Here is a 26,313-nt window from a genome sequence, read left to right as displayed (position 1 = left end):
AAATGTAGAGCAAAAGAAGGTGGAGACAAACATCCTATGGGGAAAATGTACCCAAAGACAAAACCTACAAGTACCCCAAAACTATGCATTGTCATTAATGATAAAAAGGGGGAAATGATACAAAATAGGATTGAAGAATAAAAAGGAGAAGATACTTAAAGAAAAAAGGGAGAGATGACACAAAGGGGGAGAATGGATTAAAAAAATTTATGGCGAATGAGGGGGAACAAAGGCAATGGCAAAGAGGAAGAAGAAGAAATAAGGAGTGAAAAGATGAGACCCAACAAGATAACATATGAGATGAAGAGAACATTAAAAGAAGCAATTAGTAAGGGGGAGTAGACTTGAAAAGTCGATTGCCACAAATACACTGGAGAAGACAGGTTAGCTTAAACTTGTGAAGCATTTCAAGGCTTATTGACCTAGCACACTTACATCTAAGTCTAAAATTTTTTTAATTAATGTTAAAATGGGAGATTGTTAGACTAAGCTATCTTGGTAAAGAAAATGGTGAGAAGAGAACTCAAGTATTGAATATGTATAAAGCGTTGTCATTGATTGGCAAATGGTCAACAAGAAGTAAGCATTACAAGCACAATCATTGATGCATTGGCATACCGATCACAATTGAAGAACAAAGGAAGACATGGATGGTTATGGTCGAAGTCCAATCAACAACAGAATGCAATTGAAGGACACAAGGTCCCAAGTCTAGATGTACACTTGCAAATGGACAAGTTGGTTTGCAAGTATACGCATCTCCAAATAGGCAGTCATGAGTGTGTTGCCACTATGTTCACACTTCTATTCAATTTTTAAATTTGAGTTTGAGTGGGATAACTGTTAGGGTTTTCATCCCTAAACAATGAACATGATTTAAAGATCACTTGGACTTCATTTTGAATTTGGTTGGTTGAGAGAGGTGTTGTTGATGAGGGAGAAGACAAGGTAGTTATCATTGTTGCATAATGAAGCAAAGGTATGTAGAGTCAAACCAAAACAACTATATGAAAGATATAACAACAGACCAATGCGAAAAGAATGAGAAAGATGAAGAGGAAGTTCACAAAGCCAAAACAGAGGAAGGATATCAGAACATATTCGAGGAGTTTTTACTAAAGATCTACAAGGCAAGGTGTGCCAAGCATTTAGATCTAAACTTTAGTTTGTTTTCTAACCATTACAAATGTTGTAAGCCTTTGCTAGAGCAGACTTGTAATAAATTTTAAAATCCTCTAACCAAGTATCTCTCAAAAAGAGATTGACATCCTCTGACAAGGTAGCCTTGACACACTTTTGTAATCCTAATAAGTCATAGGCATTCCTAACAGGATGCGCTCTTAGAAGGAACAATTGTAAGCATTTAACAAGGCACCTTTTTTCTTTCAAGGAAAGATTAGTGAATATATTACTCCCACCATGGTTTTCACCCTCACGCCGAGGGTTTTCACATAAAAATATCAGTGTCATTGATGTATGCCTCTGTGTAATTTTGTGTGTCTTTACTGCGTAGTCTTTATTATTTCCTTAACAGTTAAGGTGGTAGTAACTGTGTGTGTGTGTTAAAGCTAGCTGCATCAACCAACAGATTTTGTAGAAGTGGGAGTACTGATTCACCCGCCCCTCCTTCCCCACCCGCCACCCCCCGTACCGGTTGGGACCACATATCCTAGACATCGATCATAACTTTCCATGTAAAACCTTAAATATATTATCAAGTATTCAGAATTGTTCAGTTGTGTTGTTAGATTATGACCTCACACCAAGGCATTCACAACGCTCTTATATTGTGACATCTGCAAAGGCTCAAAGATACGCATATTATTTAATTTTGTATTGCCACTTTTCAAATTATATAAATTCTATTTTGTATTATGTTGTTTTAAAAAACAAATCATATTATGTTCCTCTCCAGATTCAGTTCCTAAGGAGGACCAAGCAACAAATCTCTGTAATATAACACAGTTGCAAAAACGCTAAGTACATTAGATGGGGTCATTTAATATCATGGTAAGATGACAACATTCTTCACAAATTTAAATAAGACTTATTTCAGAAGAATTCAAAACATGTAAACAAATAAATTAGTGTTATCCATTTATAAAATTCTAATCCAAAATTACAGGTGAAAACCTTACAAGATTATTATTGTCTCCATGCTTACAAATACAAAGATGGTTAGTGATTATGATTATTAGTAAACAAAAATTCAAAAAATATTTCCTGCAAAAAATATTTCCTGGCCCCTCTATACAATTACACTACATATGATATTTTAAGTCAGCTGAGGTACAAATCAAGCTGCAGTTTCTAAAACCATTTTTCTATTAACCATCCATCAGCATTAAAAATGCTACTTTTCACGTAATCATATGAGGTATTTTATCTGCCCTTCCCTTAAAAACCCAAAACACTATCTTGCACTGACAAGTAAACTATGTATACCCAAAATAAAAATTAGTTAAGGCTTTAATAATATAGATGTCTAGCCAAGCATTATAATCTCTCTCTTTCTTTAAATTATTTGTGCCATGTAAAAACATTTCCATCTTCTGCTGTATTTTTTGCATATTTTTGCCATCTAATGCTTTGATGACTTTGGGTTTCCATGTATAGGTTGGCTAAACCTCCTTTCCCACAAATACAGAGTTAAAAAAACAAATTAAGTTCTGCGGTATTCATTGAATGAATTGATATTTACAGTCATAAATTTGAAGGATCCATTTAAGATCTAATGGCTCGAACCAATTAGTCAATCAACAGTTTTGAGTCTGAAATGGAGCAAAATGGAATTCCTAATTAAATTGCATTCGTCAGAACATAAATACAAAGAATACAGTCATCATAAATCTATGAAATGAAGGCTTTGGCAAGGTCTGTAAAATTGCAAACTAAGCCAGTCCTTGGACAGGTAACTTTTCCATTGTTTCTCTTGGCCATTTCTTCCAGAGCCTGTTGGATTGCAAATAACAAGGTGTAAGGAGATAATGCATTCCCAGAACTACAATACAAACTCCTGAAATACATATAGGTCAGGCTGTGGAACAAAAAAGATTATTTAATTAACACATTACTTGCAGTGAAATTTTCATATCATTGCAGCTGGGCAGGCAAACAAATGTTGAATAGATAGACAACTCTTTCATGTTTTAGAATAAAGTTGAATTATAGTTTCATCATTTCTTCCAAATACTAAAATTAGTGAGAAGAATACCTTAGTGCTGTACACGTATCCATTTGGTAAAACTAGTGGTGGATTGTGTTCATCCATTAGTTCTTTTGAAATATAACAAACAAGCTTAGAATGGATGTGCTTTGAGAAAGGCAAAGCCAATGCAAGAGTGCGGAAGTTCTCCAGTGACAATGGATCTTCTTTCGTGCAGTTCTCCTCATAGCAAAACCTTCAGCAAGTTAAAGAATGATCCCAACAGTGCAGGAAGAGAATGTTAAAGTAGCCTAGCTGCATTTGGAACATATTTCTACCTGAAAAGTTAATTAAATAATTACAAATATTTAAAATATGGATCAAAGGATACGGAGTTTTAAGGGCAGTTAGTCCAGCTTGTAAGTAAATATTCAGCAGTGGTTGAAGAGTCATTCCATACAGTTTGCAGAACTCCTGCTTGAATAACTGAACTAAATCATCCCATTGCTTTGCATCAAACAATATCTGTGCAGTGAAAATGCAGGAGAATAAGCATCAATATTTTTGTGTAATTATTAATTAATAAATAAGATCTTAAATTAAAACAAACAAAGAAATATAATGCACAGCTAAGTAACAAGGTTCAAGCTCGACAACTATGAAAAGATTGAAAAATATTTGACATTATATTTGCCTTATGCTATTTTCAAAAAAAATAAGTATATGCTATTTATTATTTAAAAAATATATATATAATGTTTTAATATAAATATGGAATGATTTCAATATTATATAAAAATATAGAACTTGCTACAGTTAACAATTTTATAGTTTATAAAATTAAAAAAATATATAAGTCTTCTATCATAATAAATTAGTTCTAATAGTTTAATAGTATAATGTTTTAATATAAATATCAAAAGATTTCAATATAAAATAATAATAATAATAAATATAACTTATTACAATTAACAATTTTATAGTGTATAAAATCAAAAAGTATATAAGTTTTCTATCATAATAATTTTTTTTTTTTTTCTTTTTCTTTTTCTTTTTTATCGGTAAACGGCCAAAGCCTTGATTATATTAATTAAAATTAAATAACATACAACATAGTATCTTTGTTCAAATGGGCACTGGTAGGAAAGAACGAAGAAGAAAACCTGCAGTCTAGCTCGGGACCCTAGTCCTTTATTATTACAGCATAAAAGGGGCATTCTCCAATTGAATTATACAAACTGTTATTGTTACAATTAAACTGATCGATCCAGCAAGTGCGAACAATGTGTTGCCTCTAACACCAAACTGTAACTTGTTGTCGGAGTCAACTACTAGCATTGCTTTTATGCTCCCATCCATTGCTATGTGCTAGAAATGCCTTTGCTTTAGTATCTTGACAAACAGAATGTTAAGAGAAGGAAACACACATAAACTGGGATGAACACTGACTGTTCCTATACACCTAAACTTATTAGTTACTTCATCCATCCATGATTTAAGAAAACTATTACCCAAGTGAAGTATTGAATAGCATCCATTCTCTAATTAAAGCATCCATAAAGAGCATCAGCAAATCATTAATAAGAACCTTCTACTATAGAAAAATAACCACCCCTATCTAACTAAACCAACATTTTAAAGTTTTCATTGAGATCAATAGTCGCTTTAAAACCAATCTAATAAACAGAGATGAACCTATAATATCCTCTTAACATACTTAGGTTCCACTGCAATCAAACCCAGTCTACATCTCAATTCTACTCTTTAGCACATCACATTGATCTCATCCTTCAAATCTACCGAAAAACAAATAAGGGGTCGAGATGACCTAACAAGACTTGTAGAGATACAGATTAAACAGATGATAAAATCATAAAATAAATATCATACCCAGAATACTTATCCCTGAGATTTCAGACCTAAAATTATGTTCAAGAAAGATCCACATTCAATTAAAACATAGCAGGAAAATGTCATCTCAACCACCCAAATCAGCTTACATTGCAAAACTCTGCTTATTGCAGAAAATAATCTACCCGTTGTTACCAATGCTTTTCTAAGAACTCAGAAACCAATAATATAACTACTAAATTAAGGAACACGGTGCAATTTCCTATTAATCAATGCTATTCCATTCAGATAAAAATAACTAATAAGCAATGCTTGGAGATAAGCTCGGATCTAATGGTGATCCTGATAAGCATAAAGAGGGGCAATAAATGCCATGAGTCAATGCATCTATACCGAAAAAGTAACTACTATTCAATATTATTAACATATAGAGAGTACGTAGATACATATGAGTCCAAGCATTGTATTAACAAATGAGAACAGATCTAACCCTCCTTTGTAAACATCAGAAAGGGACTACGGGAACTTTAAACCAGAACCAAAATCCCGATTACGGGGTATCCAATACATTTCTTAAACTAATCGAAAATATGAACTATTGGATCATAACCTATAAGACGTACAGATCAAAAGATTAGAGCCAGGACAAACCATATCACCTGGCCCAATGATAAACTAGAAAACCACGACCCATATAGTATAGAGAAAAGCAAACGTTGTAACTCGTCAAAACTGGAAATGCTTGTCAAAACACCCAGCACACCTTACTTCTTCCAGAATACCATAATGACTTCCTCAATGTCATTAGGGTTCTCTGACTGAAAGTGGGGAGGGAATTCGAAGGATAACCTTTCCCTACAAGACTTCTCAATATTGGGTGTGCAGAAGTCCAATGCGTCCAAGTTACCAAAACAAACCCCCAGATGGATATAAGCATTAAATCGACCAAGATAATTAGAAGCCATTCATAACCATTATCCACCCTAATCTTTCTCCATCTAAGGAGGAATTGAAAACACGATTCCATTTTAGGCTATACTGTATTGAAGGCCACCATATCCCTGATACCAATGGAGGCCACCTCAAGATAATAGCACGTCTAAGTTTCCCGGGGGGTGTTCCATGCACATCTCTTGCAAGGGCACCCTAAAATGCTCGTCCAAGCTCATTATAGCTTCTACCACACCTTGACACCAGGTGGAATCGAAAATATTCAAATAGAGCCTTACCATGTCCCATTTACCAATCCCGGCTCTGGCCATACACCCAATAAAAATTCCTATGGTGTCCTGTTCGTTCTCCAAGTAAACTCATAATTGAAGTAGCCCTCACCAATGGCCCTGCTGACTGCAATACAAGTCATTCTGTCAATTGGCCTAAGCACCCAATTCCACCTTTCAGGCTTTATATTGCCACGAAAGACCATTGTTCGGACCTCCGAGGAATGGAAGACTTAGATAAATGTGTTCATGCATGTAAAATCCACATAGAGTGAAAAGGACAAATGGAAACATCCACTAAGGTGAGCATATAAATTCTTCAAAGCCTCTAGAAACATCTAGGCTCGATCCACTTGTCTTGATTAGTTGACGTCACCTAGACGCGCTCATACCATGGACAGAACCCCGATTAGGACTAAGCAACAATGATTGGAAGGGATGATTAAAAAGGCTAAACTAAAAAATAGAAAATAGATTAGAGCTAACTAAAGCCCTTCTCAAACTGACTAGAATTATAAATCAAACTACTAAAAGAAATCCACAAATTTGAGATAAAAGGTATCAACCATTGGCCTAATTAGTATATATCAAGAGACTTATAATAAAGAATATTCTAAGCTGGTCTTGCCCTTATATTATAACTATCTAAAGATATGAACTTATACAAAGTCCTAATCCTCTAGAAAATTAGCGACATATTTAAATGTTTTTCTCATGAAAAGGGGACCTTCACACAATGACAAACTATGCCTAGAGCCATTCACATGTCACCTCTAAATACCAACGAATTATCAGCATCTGCTCCCTTATTTGCTAGAAGATTTTCCTTCTGGTAACCTTCTCGAAATATGTGACATATTCGAATTTCTGCAAACCGGTCCAAAAGTCCAAGGACTTCTTCTAACTTTGAATTAACGACCCAATTGGGAGTTGCTCTCTTCCTAATCGCATTTAACACTATTTGAGAATCACCTTCAATGATTATATTTGATAAATCCTAACTTTTGACATAGCTGCAAACCTGCTTCCAAAGCTTCGAGCTCTGCCAAATTATTGGAGGTCGGGTTTAGTCTTTGCTTTTTTAGCAATCCATTTACCTAAATCATCGTTAATGATGCAACCAATACCCACTGTCCCTGGGTTGCCTCTTGCTGCCCCATCAAAGTTAATCTTTGCCCAGCCTTTTGAGAGGGGGTGACCATTTACACCTTTCCCTAGCCTCCTTGCTTTTCTTTAAATAGACCAGTGGAGCGTTAATCAGATTTAACCATTTCTTTTTAACAAACTCATCCCAGCTATTAAATGAGCCTTCTTCTTTGTTGGAGTTTCTAAGATGAGAGTTAACTGTTTCAACTATGCTAGCTTCTATTTTATTGATTAACTCTTCTGACCCCATCTCTTTTTCACAAAAAGATTCTTCTATTTCGTTCTTTCCAAATTTCCCACACAAGGATGGAAGGGCTGATATTCCACAATTTACTATAGATGCCATTGCATAGATTCAAAGGCCAACCTTTAAGAAGCTCAATAAATGATTTAGGTAGCAGGGAAGACCAACCTAACATATATTTGAGCCAATCCCAACAAATTTGGGAATAAGGGCAGCTGTACAAAATATGGTCAGCATCCTTGTTGTTTTGCTTGCATAACACACATCTCGACAAACCTTCGAAACCTAGTTTATGAAATTTGTCTGCCATCAGAATCCTATTTTAATATGCTAGCCATAAGAAGAAGCCTGCTTTCGGCAGGCAAGCAGTATCCCAACATAGTTTAAGTGGGATCTCCATTACGTCCCAACTTTGTGACTTTATCAAAGCTTTGTATCCATTCTTCACACTATACTTGCCATTGTTCGATGCTGCCCAAATGAGCTTGTCATTCCTCTCCAGCTGCTTAATTTTCCTATCTTGTATGAGCGCTTCATGTGCCTTTATTGTGGCTGAATCGAGTTCTATGTCCTTCAACGATTTCCAAATCCATTTAGAGATTCCTTCTGAAGAGATTTTTGTTTTATAGTCACTAACCTTATGACCCCAAAGACTGACTAATTTCCCTTTGAGATCCCTTGGGATCTTACTACTGTCTATCAGGGGATGCTGATGCAGAGATAAACTCAACCGAAGCAAACACAAAAGGAACCAGCACCAGCAAGAGATAGATAGTAAAAATTCTTCTAATTGATTTATCAAATGAACAGTACATACACTCGCTCTCTTACAGATTTCTTCTCATAATTTCGTATCCAAAAACTTTGTTCTCTAAACTTGACCTAAATCTAAACCTAAAAACTCTATTTGTACTTGCTAAGGCAATCTACGGAACCATCTAGATTATTACAAAATAGGAAAAACTGCTTATAGAATACTCTAGATCAATATAGAATATGGAAGAATGACCCCACAAGGTTTTGAACAAATCCCAAAAAAAGATCTTATCCTAATGATGAAATCGGGATAAATTTCTCAAGTTGGCTCGTGCATAAAACTTGACCTAAATACTTTATGTGGGTGCTCCTACACCATACTCCCAGGGAAAATATCCAAGTCCCTTGGATTGGCCTTTTTCTTTCGTGCCTTCCAATTCTTTGGTATTTGTTGTTTGTACTCTTGACCAGTATCCAAATCAACTATCATATGCGCGTAAACTTTTTCCATATTCAGATAGAACTCTTGCAAACCTACAATGAATGGATTAGATGGAACCTCATTAAATATGACTTCACCAATTTGGGTTACTGTAGGAACTGTTGCATCCTTTGTTGTGATGTCTTTATGCTGTAATATCTCCATACTTGGAGACGAATTCATCACTATTGGAGCCTCCTCTATCCTCTTAGCTTCATCACAAGCCTTCTTCCTTGCTACTAGTATCCTTTTGATAGGCCAAACCACCTTCTTTCTTAAACTTCAAATGCCATTTCTTTGTTGCATTAAGGACCATCACATCCAACTCTTTATGAACTGTTTCATCACAATGCTCATCAACCATTTCAACCTCTTTTCTATCTTCAAAAACTTCTATATCATAAGTTTCATCAAAAACATGTTGTTGCTCACCTTGTATATCTGCATCACTATGTTCATTTGGTATGTCAGCATCGATCTGTTCATCTGGTATATCAGCATCAATGTGATCAGGTTGTTCTTTCAACGGACAACCCTTCTCTTCCGATGTCTTCGTATTGACTTCTATAATCTGAATTGGTTGATGCTCCAGATCTATATTTTCTTTTTCCATATTTTTCTGCAATTCCTCTTTTAGTCACACTGAATTTTCTTCATGCTTTCTCAGTTCCTACATTAGGAATTCCATTCGTTCTTTTATCTCTTGATCTATTATGGTTTCCTCTACTCTTATCTTCCTTTTCTCTTCCGCTCTTTTCCTTGCTTCTTCCTCCTTGCTCTGAAAATCCCAATATGAAACCCATGCATCGAATAGTATCTTTTGATCATGAGATAAATCCCTTTGTGTGACCATTGTCTCCTATCTAGGTTCTCTCCACTCAACTTAGTATTTTGGCCACAGTCACAGGTTCTTTCCTCAACCTGTCACAAAATCCAATTCGCCTTACAGGCTGAAAGCTTTCCCCAAGCTTTTCCCAAGCACCTTAGGAGCTTTCCCTAAGCACTAATACCAAAAATGATGCAAAGATAAACTCAACGAAAGAAAACACAAAAAGAACCAGCACCAGCAAGAGATAGATAGTAAAAATTCTTCTAATTGATTTATCAAATGAACAATACATACACTTGTTCTCCTCCAGATTTCTTCTCCCTATAACTTCATATCCAAAAACTTTGTTCTCCAAACTTGACCTAAACCTAAACCTAATAACTCTATTTATACTTGCTAAGGCAATCTACGGAAGCTTCTAGATTATTACAAAATAGAAAAACAGCTTATAGAATACTCTAGATGAATATAGAATAGGGAAGACTGACCCACAAGGGTTTGAACAAATTCCAAAAAAAGATCTTATCCTAATGAAGAAATCAGGATAAATTTCTCAAGTTGGCTCGTGCATAAAACTTGACCTAAATACTTTATGTGGGTGCTCCTACACCAGATGCCCATCCCAAGAATCATTCCAAAAAAGGGCCTCATCTCCCTTACCAACATCCCACGTAAGATATTTGCTTATTTTAATATTATAAAAGAAATAACATAAAACATAAATTAAAATAAACTTTGAAACCTAAATAATCGAGCACCTAAGAAAAAGAAAAAATTATATGAAATAAAATGAAATCATTCTGAATGATGAAGAGGCAAGAACAACAGACGAACAGGCAGAAACAGTGAACAAACGGGCAGCAATGATGAACAAACGAGAAGCAACAAACTTCTCACCCACCATCACTGCACCTGCAACTTCCAGACTAAACTACAGACAAAAACAACTGCAAAGAGAATCATCAGAAATCTTCCAACCCTAGAGGCTGTCGTCAACTGATGCATTCCATTAGAAGACTGTTTATTTATAAAATATATAGTCGGAAATCCTTAGAAAACAGTAATAAAGAACAGCTTTTACTACACAACACTTTTTATCTGCTGTACGAATTTATGGCGAACTTTGATGACTTCTTTTTTTATGGGTTCGCCAAATTTCAAACCTAGAGTTGAAAATTCAGCGAACTTTGTGACTTAGGTTATTGCACAGCATAATAAATTATGCAGTATTTAAACATTAAATTAAAGAAAGGTAAATTATGCAGCATTTAAACATTAAATTAAAGAAAGGAGAAATTGCTAAATTGTAAGTACTGTCGATAATGGTCAATGAGAAATTCTAAGATGAGTTTCTTAAGCAAGTATTGTGGCAAGAAAAACAAATTCGTCTTTTAGAAGCATCCGGTAATAAAATTATTTTCATTTATTTAGAGTGGATTTTATGCATTTCATAATTTATCGATGCAAACCAAATGAAGTTATGATTAATGTGTAGGGAGAAGTAACTGCTCTTCCAAGGATTTCCTTGAAGTAAGGACAATCTTGCTTGTCCTAGCTCATTCAATCCTCTGAATTGACATCTGTTTGCATTAGCCCAAAAATTCTTGAGGTGCAATATGTGGGGTTGAAAAGAATCTTTTTCAGATGAATGAAAACTAAGATAAATTCAGGTATTTACTTTATTATTTTACTCTTACTCAACTTAAAGTTCTTTCTTTGTTTTCAATCCAGTCATAAAGAAGAAGAAGAAGTGCCTCACATTATATATTAAGGCTTGTAGAGAAAACTAAACCAATCACGAGCTACTTGTAGCTATTTAATGAAAATATATTCCTAAGACTGTTGGATCAGGAGCCTGAATCTCTCAGGAGCAATTTGAAAATGGAAAACAAAAAAAAAAAATTGCAGAGGAATCTCTAACATGTTAGGTGTGGGGGAGATCACGAGACCATAACTGGTCCCATTATTAATCTAATAAAATCATTTATTTCATTTTAATATATTGACGCCCAAGTGTATTTGAGTAATAATGGGGAATTGTTTAGTTGTTCAAGGTAGACTATAAAGTAGATATTTGATTTATTTTTAGTAAATAAATATGATGCAAATTACTTTTAATATCTCTCTATGAGTGTGCAAGCTACTAAAATGTAGCTAAATGAGTTATTAATTAATTCATGACAAGAAGAAGGTTTCAAAAGGACTTTCTACAAAGAGCTCCAGACAACCACAATAAAGAACTCCAGACACATTGAAGGCTTTGAAGATGTGATAAAAAGAGGAAGAATACTCTTTCAGACAAGCAACACATCCCAATAATCATGAACAATCAGTTATTTCCTAAATCAGTGGGCAAGCTATTTGTTTTGTGCAAGTTAGAGTTGCACATTAAATTGCGTTATCTTTCACCAACAAAGATAAGTTAGAAAAGTATTTGCATGTTGTAACATGATTTTATTCTGATATTTGTGATAAAGATCAATGATCTGGTCAAATTGATTGATGAAAATTTCCTTAATTCATGTTTGAAAACTTAGAGAGTTCCTAAAATCAATCCTCCAAAAATTGTTAAAAGATAGTCCCACCAATATAGCCATATCTCACTCATTTCGTAACTAAATTTTGAACAGAAAGATCAATTTTCTCTGAGTTTTGTAAATGATCCCATAAAAATAGGATCTTGAATTCAAATTTTTAGTAGATTGACCAGGAAGATATAGAATGTGTATTCTATAAATACGTTGTAATCGTTCGAGGAAAAAATGGGGAATAGGAAGGCTTTTTTAGCCTGAGGAAATAGTATAGTTTAGTTTCATTTCCAGCAACAATGTAATTTTCAGTTTTCTAGATTAAATTGAATTAAAGCAAGCTTTTCATTTTTTAGCAAGTGTTATTTAGCTTATCCTTTTCAATTCTTGCAATTTGAATTGGGTAGATTAAAAATTTCCTTTCCTGCAAGTGTAGACTGGATTGTCAAGAAAATTTTCTTAATACTCCTTTGCAAATAGCCTTAACAACCACCCTGGATTTCATATAAACTAAATGATGCAAGTTGACAATACAACAATCTTGCACATGACCTTTGGAGATGCTTGAGGAATATTTGTGATTTATATGAGTTTTCAAGCTCATCTTTGGGTAACTTGGGCATCTACGAGAAGCTGTGAAATTCCTCCAGATAGCATTCAATTCAGGCTTCATTTATTCATAATCCTAAATTTGAAAATGTTCCAAACTTATAATCCTAAAGGCAGGGAACTAAATTTTACCCAAGACTTCGAAGACGACAAAAAATTGAAGGGCCCTGAAGATGAAAAGGCAAGAGTCTTATTTGCAATGGGTGATGTGTGAGTAGGTCACAAGTAGGACAAATGAATAACTATCAAGGGATCAGAATAATAACGTTTCATTGTAAGCAATCTTAGCATAGAAATTATCTGTAAAGAATGTCTATGATGTTGACTTTGATCTACATCAGGGGATTAATTACTACATCACCTGCTCTACATTCACTTTAATTTCTATAAAAGGCCATTCAAGATAGATCTCTTATCTTGGGGTACTAGATAGATCTCTTAACTTGGTGCAATTACAAAGCCCAAAAGGAGTATTTGTTTATTACCCAAGTCTATAAATGAAGCCATCCATTACTACTAGTAGAAATTCTTCTTAATTAAAAATAGAGCAGTGATGACATGTAATATAAGGAAAAAATGGTACCTGAAGAAAAAGAAGTGGAGAATGTAAATGCAGACCAAACTGGAATAAGCCCTGTTAACTCACTTTGAACTATGTTAAAGAATGATTTTTTTGTGTGTTGAAAGTTTTATGATTTTGTTGTGCTTTTCAAATATATGACTTTTTGGCTTTTTCAGAATAAGAAATAATAACAATGCAAGGGAATTGAAAGGGCAAATTCTTCCATCTTTATTATGCAAATCATGGCAAAGATGACAACTATATACAATGCACACACTAAATTCTCAAAATGCAAAAACCTGGTAATGCCGGTATGCAACATTGGGTTCCAATGTTGAAGAATATTGATCACAAATCTGCCCAGCAATAATAGAATTCCCTTAGCAGATGTATGTGATGTTCCCAAAATTTTATTGTAATAATTTAACTTAATTAATTGGTCCCAGAATGTAAATCATATAATAATAAAAAAGGGGACCTTTAATTAATTACTTCAATTAATAATTGTGGGGCCCAAATTAATAAAATAAAAGTTGTATTTGAGGTTTGCAGTTGATTTATGTTTATCTCGGGACCATCTTTAGTTTGGTCATAGGTGTTTTTTGTCGTGTTTGCACTTGTTCTGCACCTCCAAACTTTTCCTCCAATGGGTATTTATGACTAGTGGGTAGCATATTTGTGGCATGTGATTTTGGATTATTTAAGTTGTACAAAAAATTTCAATTGGAGTTTTGCTCTTCTCGCCATTTCGGAAGTGAAAGACCTTCCCTATTTGACTCACATGGTTTCGGTGGGATTCAACCCTCACCCTATTGTATTATATATTCTTGGCTCAAATTTGGCCAATCAAAGGGTTATTTTTGTTATCATTGTTTCTTGGAATATATATATTGATTCAGATAATGTGCGTACACTCTATGTTTGTTGATATCTTTGTATTTGGTCAACTAGATTGTCACTCAAGGAAGCACAATTCCTCGAGTCCATTTCCATTCATTTCTCTATACTCGCATTATCACCTTTTGGCAATCATCATTCCACATAGTCTACACTTTTGTATGTCATCAGCCCTCAAGCCCATATGGCCAAAAGTCCCCACACCATCAAGCCTTCCATTTGTACGACCAATAGTCAATACGCCACCAGTTCCTCTAGCCTGTATGGCATCCTTGTTGCACTATATCCCTACCACTGTACAACATCCATTCCCTTTGGATCGATTTGTCCTTTGAGTCGAGATCCCCTTTGGACTGAGTTCCCCTTCAAATCGAGATCCCCTTTGGACTAAGTTCCCCTTCAAATCAAGATCCCCTTTGAACCAAGATTCCCCTTCAGATCGAATTCCCTTTCGGGTTGAGATTCCCTTTGAACCAAGATTCCCCTTTGGATCAAATTTCCTTCCGGGTCAAGATTCCCTTTGGACTGAGTTCCCCTTTGGATCGAGTTTCCCTTCGGATTGAGATTCCTTTTGGATCAAGTTCCCCTACAGATCGAGATCCCCTTTGAACTGAGATCCCCCTTGGACCGAGTTCCCCCTCAGAACAAGATCCCCTTTGAACCAAGTTCCCCTTCGGAATGAGATCCCCTTAGGATCAAAATGCCCTTTGCACTAAGATTGCCTTCGAGTAAAAATCACCTACAACAAAGATCATCTTGGGAACATTACATTAAAACAAAGGTCTGAAATAAAGATTGCTAGATTTTCTCGCACCCACTTGGTCACAGCTCCACTAATAATAAATGCAGCTTCCTTCCCTTGACGCCATTGCTTAGTATTGAAGCTAGACTCCACACTAAACCTCTGTGATTTCCCAAACCCACAATTGTCCAACTTTTAGCAATCAAGATACCTTTCAAACATGGATCAATTCAAAATTTTGATCCAAACAACAATAGAAAAAAAGTACATTTGATCGGCAATTAAAAACCACTTCAAAATTTCTTCAAAACCCGCAAAACCAACTTCTCAACAAAATGCAAGAAAAAAGATATCTAAGAATGATTTTATTTGTGACAAGTCATTGCTTTTATAATAATAATACAAATCTTCCTTATCACTCCAAAAATTAGCTTCATGAGGACCCTTTTCACTTAAATGCCCTTTGCTTTATACAAAGGCACATATTTGAATAATATAATTTATTAACTCCCTTTGGCTCCAAAACTGACTATTTCATCACGATCATGATATTTTGACACACATTTTTAGCAAACTCTTTGGTTATAATTTGATGCCCTTATGAGTGAAGTAAATTCTCATTTCAACAAAATCCTCTCATTGCTTAGACACCTACAATTATATTCCTAGCCACACATTTGTATTAGAAGAAGTATTAATAGGAATTGAATCATTGTTTCTTATGCACACACTAGGACATGTGGAGAACTTAGGCAATTTAACATAATTCCTTGTAACCTGTGATTTAGAAGCTACAAGCATGCAATTGATAAATGGTCAAATTTTAAGACTTTACATATCTTCCTTTCTTTTTGCTTTTCTCTCATGAAATTGGTGCTTACAAATTCTTAACCCCTTGGTTCTATACTAGGCTTTCGCGATCCCAAATTCTTCCACCCTTTGTCATAGTCATGAATCAAGCTTAATCTTTATGCCATTTCATATGCTCTCTCCTTTTAAATTCGTTTGGACGTGCTTAAAGGACATTTGTGAATTATGCAAACTTTTGTAACTCATCTTTGGGTAACTTGAGCATGTACAAAGAGGTTTTGAAATTCCTCCAGATAGCACGCAATCCAAGTTTCATTCATATTCATGACCCTAAATTCGGAGTTGTCCCAAACTTAAAATCCTAGAGGCAGGGAACTAAAATTTACCCTAGACTTCAAAGACAACAAAAGATTGAAGGGCCACAAGAGCAAAAAGGCAAGGGGTCCCATTTGCAATGGGTGATGTGTGAATAGATCACAACAAGTAGAACAGATGAATAACTATAAGGGATCATAATGATTAGGCTTCATTGTAAGAAATCTTACCATCGAAATTATTACTAAAGAATCTCTATGATGTTGACTTTGATCTACATGAGGCAATTAATTACTAAATCACCTGCTCTACATTTGCTTTAATTTCTACTAAAGGCCATTCAATGTAGATCTCTTATCTTGGTTGTTGATAAACAAATTTGTCCTTCAAAAACAAATGTTAAAAATGGCTCAGTTTTCCTGAATAAAGGCCCAAATTTCACCAACAATTGGATAAGTTATCAATGGTTGATAACTCTCCTCTAAATTGAGAGGTACAACTCCCTCTTAGAACATATTCAATGAATCAAATAACTGGATATGTCTTTAACCTGAAGACACAAGGTTTTAACATCCATCCATAAACATGAAATGAATGTGCTTATAAGATTTATGGAGTAATCACAAAGAGAAAGATCGACAAACAAGTATAAGATTTCTTATAAAATCTTTCACATAACAAAGGACATAAAAGGAATTTGAAGTACTTATTCTACGGATTATGGATTTGCGAACCAACTGATTCACAGTCACATGATCCTTTGGTGTAATGATGCATAACTATATTCAAAACTAGGAAGAAAAGACTGCATGATCTATTTCAACCAGAAAAATGGACATATGGACCTTAGGATCTAATATATGCATATACTTCTTCATTTCAAAAACACAACAAAATAACCATAAGGCTATTCTGTATTTGCTAGTATAATCAAGATTGCAGAAAATAAGTATGAAATAAAACTCTTTATCTTCCCCTTGTTACAATCAACACTCAAAAAATATTGTCTCCCTCCTTTCTGCAGCCTTAGGACTGTCGAGAGTAAAATGAACCCTTTTTTTCGAAAAATTCCTTGCACTAAATAGAATTTCTAATGGCTTCATTCAGTTGCCATAACTAAATCTCTGAAACTAACCTCCATATTTACCATTCAGAATTATCCTTATTTTAATTTTATGAGGCTCTTGGCTTCATAGTCATAGGAGTTAAGATTTATGGAAAGCATGTGTTTATTGATAGGTGGCATGTATCTGACAACTTGCCAAACTTTCCTTTCAATCTACCAACTCCTCAACCAACTTGCCATTTTATGAAGCAAACTGATTATATATATATACCATGTCTACTCTTTAAATCACTTGTATCATTTGATTTTAGAATATTTTGAAGTACTCTGCCACATGTCATATATTTTGTATTTTGATTTGGAGACTCAAACTGACTTTGTCATCACGGTGTTAAATATCAAATCTTGTCCATGTATATGAGTGTTTATATTCGAGGAAGACACGATCACTGAATCTTTGTTTATTGGCATTTTGCCAATATGATTGTTAGCTTTTTGTTTGTTATATCTGCACCTATCTTATAGATTGGTAAAAAAGCTTAATAACTTTCGGAATATATCTTCAATATCTAGGATGCCTTGACTAGTGATTTTTACACTTTCAAATTCATTCTCAGGCTTCATAATCGAGCTTCATACATTCTTTGATCATCATATATGGTTATTTCCCTATCGGCATTTTATTAAGCACTTCATATGAATTGTCTACATTGCTAGATAATAGTAAGAGATACTTTGATCATTATTATGTTAGCTTCTTGGATGACCCTACAAAAGAATCCAAGTGCTTACCTTCTCTGTCTTTATTGTGATGTCAACGAAGTTACAATACCCACAAGTGTCGAGGTGGGAAAGTCACGCCATGATGAATCAATTGGGTTTTTCCCTTCGCACAAAGGTCCCTATGACAGAGAATTTGATGCTGCTCGTATGCTTGCCACTACTATGTCTCTAAAATTCCTCAGTCCTTTATGATTGCTCCATAGTAGCTAGAATCCATGAATCACTTTCTGTACTTTCAAGGCATGAATCACTTTCTGTACTTTCAAGGCCGGCCATTGATCAATTGATCATAATTCCAATGATTTTAGCTTTTCCACTATCGGGTTCAATTAATAATCATATTGGCAACCCATAAGACTTCATTTTTGCACAACCATAAGGTTGTGAGATTTCCTCAATTCACAACATATACTAAAGATCATACCAAGGTCTTGATGCTTGACTTGACACCTTCAACCTTGGCATAGACATATCTTAAATGCAATTAGGAAACCTTGGGATCATGGAGACATTTTATCGAACAATTTGTGTGCATTGACTATGCATTCATATACAAAAAGATGGGAGGTAGACTGGATAGCTTCGGGTTTATCATCTTTGCTCGATTTGGTCGGACATCAACATGTGAAGATTCCTCTATGTAAAAACATTGGCAACATATGCACCCATCTCTGGAGGCATTTCAATATACCAAGCTCGCTGTTGGTTTATGAAAAATATCACTATATTTTTGGATTGTCATCATGGTGGAATATGTGTAACCCACAATCTCATTTGTAGTCTCCATCTTGTCAGTCTATGCACGTACGTGTGGTTTTCTCCACACAATATTTGGATTGGAAGCTCAATAACAGTTGGTCATTGAGAAAATGAGCAAAGGGAAACATGCTAGAAGTTCTAAGCTTTCGCTTTTCTCACATTCCAATTTATAACAAAGAGCTTTGGCCCACTATTTATCAATATTGTGATATGGGGTTTGAATAGAGAACTTCAGCCAATGAAATGAGTTCACATCTCTCTTCATCTTTTTAATGTTCAATCAAATTTCTCCTTTGTACTATCGGTCAATGAAATGAGTTCACATCTCTCTTCATCTTTTTAATGTTCAACCAAATTTCTCCTTTGTACTCTGAGTTGAAAGTTGAGTTTACTAATACACATTTACAATGATCTTAATGCCAACATGCTTGTCTCAAATTGTTATGATCATGACAAGAGCCTCGACATCATTGATGCTACAAAGGTGGGGGTCCCATGAGCCTTAGCAGAGAAGAGCACTCTTTGCACTTGAGAGACTTAATGTGCTCAAAACTTAAACTGACCTTCTTCTGTTATGCCGAGCATGGGAAACTTTGCCCAAATATCCTAAGACCAAAACCAGCAATTATTGATTCCACAAAACTTCCCTCAGGGCTGATTTTCCCTCTCATGGTACTACTATGATTGCAATAACTTGTGTTGCTCGTAGCTTTGGACCTCAAGTCTTCACTCCTGGACCAAGAGTTGGGTTCTTGAGTTTATTTTGTTGGCATTTGGACAATCAGGATCTAAACATAAATATGTCCTCCATGTATAGGTGTCACTCATATCAATATTTTTATGAAGATTCTCTTCTAAATTTGAATCTTGGACCTTGCAGTTTGAGCTTATTGAATTTGCAACATTAGAACAACTGAACTTGATGTTATTCCTGTACGCCTAAACCAACAAACTGGTGTTTTGAACTTGAATCCAGACTTTGGACTGAACCCTGAATATGAACTTCTTTCGTCCTTTCGAGCCATCTGAAACTCTGAATCTGCATACTTTTGAATCAATGAATCTGCATCTCGGGCTTGAATCACTACTTTTGCATTTGAAATATTTGATGTTTGAACTTTGGATTTTGAACCCTGACTCTTTGATTTTACGAGCCCCAATTTTGAACCTTGAACTTGAACTCTTGAAACCTTGAGGTTCAAGTTCAACATAACTTCAGAACACTATCTTCTTCACAAGTTATAGTCTACAAAACCATCATTAGCAATAAAAGCCAACCAAAATTCCAAGACTATCTAGGGATTCCTTCCATGGGGCGAATTTTCAAAGTTTGAAACATGGGTGACTAAAAACATGCCTACATTGGGGTACTAAAATTGCTGCAATTAAAAAGCTCAAAAGGAGTATTTGTGTAGTACCAAGTCTATAAAAGAAACCATCCATTATTGCCAGTAGAAATCCTTCTCAATAGAGCAGGAATGACATATAATATAAGGATAAATGGTACTTGAAGAAAAAGAAGCGGAGAAGGTAAATGCAGACCCAACTTTGATGAGCTCTGCTAACTCACTCTCACCTATGTTGAAGAATGTTCTTTTTTGTCTTGAAAGTTTTATGTTTTTCATGTAATTCACATACATGATTTTTTCACTTTTTCAGAATAACAAATATATAACAACGCATGGGAATTGATAGTGCAAATTATTTCTTCTATCTTTATTATGCAAGTCAAGGCAAATATGACAACAATACACAATGCACACACAGAATTTTCAAAATGCAAAAACCTGGTAATATTGGTATGTAATGTTGGGTTCCAATGTTAAAGAATATTGAGCACAAATCTGCCCAGCAATAATAGAATTCCCTTAGCAGTTGAAAGACAGGTATGAAATAAAAATTGCTAGATTTCCTTGCACCCATGATGCCTCTACAATTATGGTCGCTGCTCCCCTAATAATAAACGCAGCCTCCTTCCTTTGATGCCAATGCTCAATATTGATGCTAGACTATGAACTATGCCTCTGTAATTTCCCCAACTCACAGCCATCCAACTTTCAACGGTCAAGTTACCTTGCAGACATGGAACGATTCAAAAATTTCATCACAAATAACAGCAGAAAAAAGTACATTTTATTGGCAATTAAAAACCAATTCAAAGTGCAAGCAAAGACATGGCATCCAACCATGAAATTTCTTCAAAACAGCTGAAACCAACTTCTCCACAAAATGCAAACAAAAGAAATCCAAGACACTCTTCATTTGCAACAAGCCATTGCTTTTATAATAATAAAACAAATCTTCCTCATGACTCCAGCAGTTAGCCTCATGAAGACCCATTCCACTTAAATGCCCTTTGCTTTATACTTAGCCACATATTTGAATAATATAATTAATTAACTCAATTTTGCTCCAAAAATGACATTCTCGTCAATATCTTGATATTCTGACTCAGAGCGCCATTGTTCCTAAACCCAAGATTTGAAATTTCTCAACCCGGTTCGAACAAGCTATGACACTATGGTGACCAATATACAATACTAAAAAAATAACAACCTTGGTGTATTTAATTAAAGAATAGTCATAATTCACCCATCTTACAAAAATGACTAGAGAAGCATCAAAATCAAAATCTTATAGCTTGTGAGTGATCCTAATGAAGAAAGATAAGAAATGAACCTAACAGGGTGACTTTCTATAAATAGATGTTCCCTCCAAAATTCTTAGATCAAAAACCAAGAGTCCAAAATTAAAACTAAGACCATCATTCAACTCTTAACTCGTCTATGTTAGAGTAATTAGTAGTTTGCACTTATTACTTAAATCACTCTGATTTAATTAATTTTCCCATTACTCTTGTTTTCTTAAGCTTGCTTTTAGGTGCATATAATTAATATTTTATTAATTATATTATGCAACCCTAGCTTTTTTAGGCTTTAGTTTCCCTTTTCAGGTTTCCTGATTCCTTTATAAGGATTCACCTCTTTGTATTTTTAACAATGAAGATCCGTTGAATAATATTTTCTTCGTCTAAGTTTTTCTGATCAAACCCTTGCCTCTTCTTGTCTTTTTCTTCTCCGTGACAAGTTTTTTGCATGCAGGTTTTCTAGGGCTTCGTGGATTTGTTGTGCACTTTTGCTCAAATCCTACATGGTATCAGAGCCAGATCTGTTGTAGCTTGTTCAATGTTTCAAGAAAAAGGGAGAACAAGGGTTTGCCGGATCAGATCTGGTGTTTTTTCGGGTTTTTCTGAAAAAATAGGGGGGTCACCAATTTTCGGAGCAGTTCGAGGCCAAACGGACATCACGGATGGATTCAGAAGGCATCAAAACCCTTGTTTTGATATAAAATTTGTCCGATTCGGATAACGTTGATCTGGGAGGCAAATTTTTTCTTGCCCACAGGGTCGTACGGCCCCCTGCACGCAGTTCGAGGCAGACTTTTCAAAAAATTGCAAAAAAATTAAAAAGTGGCCTTTTTTTGCCACTGGCGGTTACTGCCGCGGTCACCGCTCCGCCGGCGGTTTCGGCCGTGGCCCCGCAACGGCCGTCAGCCCTCTCGCCACCCCGGCCACCGCTCCGACGGCGGTGCGGGGGTGGTGGTGGTTTTTTTATTTTTTTAATTATTTTTTTATTAAAAAATAATAATTTTTCTTGCATTCCGGAGGCCCTGTTGGATTTTTTTCCGTAACTCGAGCATACGGACGTATTTTTTCGATCCGAAAAATGCGTCGGAAAGCTAGTTCCGAGACGGAGATGCTAGTACAAGTGTTTTTTATTTTTGATGCAGTTTGGTTGCCTGTTTTGGCAGTCAAAGCCGGATGTTCTGTTTTGCACTCCGGGAGGCGTATCTTGAGCATCCGATCTCCGATTTTGGATTTCTTTATATCGTTGGAAAGATCTTTCTGTGCTCTTTTCAGTGATGCTGGTTGTTGTTCCAGATTCTGCTCCAAGAACATTTTATTCAGCCTTCTGCTTTTTTGCATGTTGGTGAATATCCTGGCTGTTTCAGGTCCGGGGATCGATTTTGTTGCTTCAGATACTTTGGTCTAGGCTCGCTAGATTTTGTTGGAAAGCTGATTTTGTGAGTTATTTAGTTGTAGAGGTCTTTTTTCCAAATTCTACTCCAGGTTCTTTCTCCTTCGAGTTTTGCACTTTCGCACTCTGGCGGATTACTTGGGTTCTACAGGTCTTGGGATCTCTTCTTCTGTTCTTCTGGCTCACTCTTCTTTTTGACTTCTGAGCATTGTATGCTTCTCTTCTGTTGCATTCTTTTTTTTGTAAACGCACCGAGATAAAGTGCCATACTGCATATGTATTTTCATTTCAGTTGTTTTCCTTTGTTTGCCTTCTGATTCGAGTAGTGTCATCTAAGGACACTCGTACAGATTACTTTTTTTTGGGATTCATCATATCTTGTGCCTTATTGTACATGCACTACTCTGATAAAGTGTCATGAGGGGTTGATGTTTTGCCTTAGTTTGCCATCTTCCTTTGTCCAAGTGAGTGTCCCTTCCGTGACATGAGCCTCATGCCGTGTCTGAGATTGATCACCTCAGTACTCACATATGTACTCTTTTGTGCATCATGATCGTGGTTCCTTGACTTGCAGTTCTTTTTGGCCCACTTTCTCAGTTGCCTGTCACCCCTCTCCCTATTCAGCATTATGGTGGGGGTTCACCTGTTGGTTCTATTGCTTCCTTGGTTCGGTTGAGTGATCTACGTATTCAGTTTTTGTTCCTACATACTAGGCAATTGCAGTGGCTGGGTACCTATGCATTTCGATGAGATGGATCATCTACTATATAGACACTCAATCATTCCTACTTTTGGAGGTCACCTCTTCGATTGATCAGCTCTTCAGACTTTGTCTTCTCTACTTGGTCATGCACTATTTCAGTGGGGGTTCCAGCAGTTTCTTCTGACAGTGTTTGCAGCTTCATGCTTCGGAGATGCTTCATGCTCTTTTTTGTTCCTTTCTTTGGGACATTTCCTAGATTGGAGGCTTTGTTTCCTTCATCTTTTTCATCTCTTTTTGGAGAGGGGTTTTTCCCACTGGGTTTTCTCCTTTGTCTCCAGTTTACAGAGATTTCCTTGTATTGGGTACCTGATCAGGCCTTGTTGTCGGGACCCATCTTTTCCTGCTTTCTTAGTTGTGCTAGGTTAGCTTACCTCCTGAGCTTCGCTTAAGGGGGGGTGTTAGAGTAATTAGTAGTTTGCACTTATTAATTAAATCACTCTGATTTAATTAATTAAGTTTCCCATTACTCTTGTTTTCTTAAGCTTGCTTTTAGGTGCATATAATTAATATTTTATTAATTATATTGTGCAACCCTAGCTTTTTTAGGCTTTAGTTTCCCTTTTCGGGTTTCATGATTCCTTTATAAGGATTCACCTCTTTGTATTTTTAACAATGAAGATCCGTTGAATAATATTTTCTTCGTCTGAGTTTTTCAAATCAAACCCTTGCCTTTTCTTGTCTTTTTCTTCTCCGTGACAAGTTTTCTGCATGCAAGTTTTCTTGGGGTTCATGGATTTGTTGTGCGCTTTTGCTCAAATCCTACAATCTGAGTTCATCAAAACCATCCATTAACTTACTAGAAATAGTAAGTCCCACCAATTGGAGTCATAACCCTCAACAGGGTTCTCTAATCACCAATATTAGCCTATAAGGACCCAATAATAGGCTAAATCTATCTATTATCATGATCATGCAAAAAAAGGGACACTACAATCCTCCCTCTCTAGGATTACTTGTCCTCAAGCAATCACATGAATCAAAGAATCACAATGATCCACTTGAATCCCAAAGATAAATATGTATATCCCTAGTGTCACCTGCAAACTCTTGTGATGACTTAGTTACCGGTTCAAGTTCGGTTCGAAATATGGGTTTGAAGAATTGGTTCTCTAGTGTGACAAAATTTTGGAAAGGGTTTTGGGTTCGTTCATACAAAAAATAATGTAAAAATTATAAATATATATATATATATATATATATGAAGCCTAGAAGCATAGAGTATCATAAAATCATATGATGTAAACTAAGTTAATCATTTAAACAACAAAAACACCATAGGCATAAACTTTAAACACGTTAGTTGTGATCATAGCATCATGAATAAAGATCATACCATCATATATTTCAATTTTCAAGTTCAACATAAGAGGTTCAAAGCATTAGAACTTAAAAGTAAATCATTATCCATGGATCCTAACAACAGGTTCAAGTATCATTGTTTCATTTTCAAGTCGAGTAATCATAATGTATAAAATTTTAATATTCATCTTCATGATCTTCTTCTTCTTCTTCTTCTTCTATAGCAACTTCTTGTTGTCCCACAATGACTGCCCCACGCGATTTTCCCCGAGCTCCTCTTTCCTGCGATGACTGCTTCCACGGCCGTCACTAGCTTGTCAATGCTATGATACTATGTTGTCTTGCAATGACTACCCCGCACGATTTTTCTCGAGCTCCTCTTTCTCGCAATGACTACTTCCATGACTGTCGCTAGCTTGTGTGTTGTGTTCATGTTGGTGTTCAAGTGCCTCTGCTACGTTTGTGCTGGTGTCTGTGTATCTCTTGCCGCCGACCATGTGCCCTCCTCTGCAGTTCTTTCCACTACCTGTGGCACAAGTTCTTTCTACTGGTGTCTACATTGTCAGGCACGTTTTCCGTCAAGATCTTCCTCCACTGTTGACTGCCTGCTCTCTACCTTTTCTCACATGTCTTTCTCTATGAGCTTCTTTTGTCTAGCCATCGCCCACACCTACTACCCACATTTTCTTTGTACACAATTCCCTAACCGTGCTTCTTTCTCCGCAACTGCCCTCTGCATACACGGCCTCTGCTCCATTTTCCCTGCGGCCATTAGCGTTGCTCATGTTCCCTCCTTCGTGTGTCAACCCTGCTCATCCGTTGGCTCTCCTTTTCACATCTTCTAGACTTCACACCTGTTTTCCCTTCTACACAACAAGCTCTTGATCCGGCTTGACAAACTCCAGCAACCCACAACTCCCAGCTTGATCATTGTTACCAAGTCCTACTGCTTTAGCTATTATCTGCACTCTTCCTGCATGGGTACCACAGGCTCCTAGCAGCTTCTTTGTGCTAGTTGATTCTGACAGTAAATCCAATGGGGTCTACAGAGCCTTCTTCAGATGTCAGACTGTGATCCCAACAATTAATAGCTCAACACCCCCGCTTACATACCAGAGGCTCTTAGAAAGGCTACTAAAGGTCGAGGCAAATAACTGGGGCTTGCGTGACACTGTTCTAGAACTCACCCAGACCATGGCAGTATTCAAACTTCAGGTCAAATCCAACTCATTCGCCATCTCCGCTTGCTCTGTTACTCTTCTTTCTGAAACTGCAAATATCAAGAAACACTTTGACATGGTCATTGATCAGCTAGGAGACCTGGACTCCTTCAGAAAATAGCAATGTGACATTATGAACAAACATACCACTCTTCTTTCAGAAACAGAAGAAAAGGCTAAATCATGGGCCTCCGTTTGTGCGCATCACATACCAAATCCTCTAGTGGGTGTTGAAAAGATTGTCCAGGGTT

The 26,313-nt window shown here is 36.0% G+C and overlaps 1 protein-coding gene across 2 annotated transcripts in view; it reads right to left on the bottom strand.

Moving 5' to 3' along the window:
- Positions 1-2,496: 2,496 nt before the first annotated feature.
- LOC149560537 (LisH/CRA/RING-U-box domains-containing protein) overlaps positions 2,497-26,313 on the bottom strand; it is a 189,724-nt gene continuing 165,907 nt past the window's right edge. For both annotated transcript variants that reach the window (XM_089824722.1, XM_089824723.1), the window contains 3 exons: positions 3,537-3,670; positions 3,215-3,401; positions 2,497-2,952 (listed from right to left, as the gene is read on the bottom strand). In XM_089824722.1, coding sequence (XP_089680848.1) covers positions 2,851-2,952; positions 3,215-3,401; positions 3,537-3,670 — 423 coding nt within the window. In that variant the 3' untranslated portion in view covers positions 2,497-2,850. The remainder of the gene's footprint in view (positions 2,953-3,214; positions 3,402-3,536; positions 3,671-26,313) is intronic.

This window comes from Cupressus sempervirens, chromosome 4, assembly GCF_028749045.1.
Source record: "Cupressus sempervirens isolate cs-2001-9-10 chromosome 4, ASM2874904v1, whole genome shotgun sequence".
Taxonomy (NCBI): domain Eukaryota; kingdom Viridiplantae; phylum Streptophyta; class Pinopsida; order Cupressales; family Cupressaceae; genus Cupressus; species Cupressus sempervirens.
Note: the sequence above shows the minus strand (reverse complement) of the source record. Positions and strands in the feature narration are given on the sequence as shown.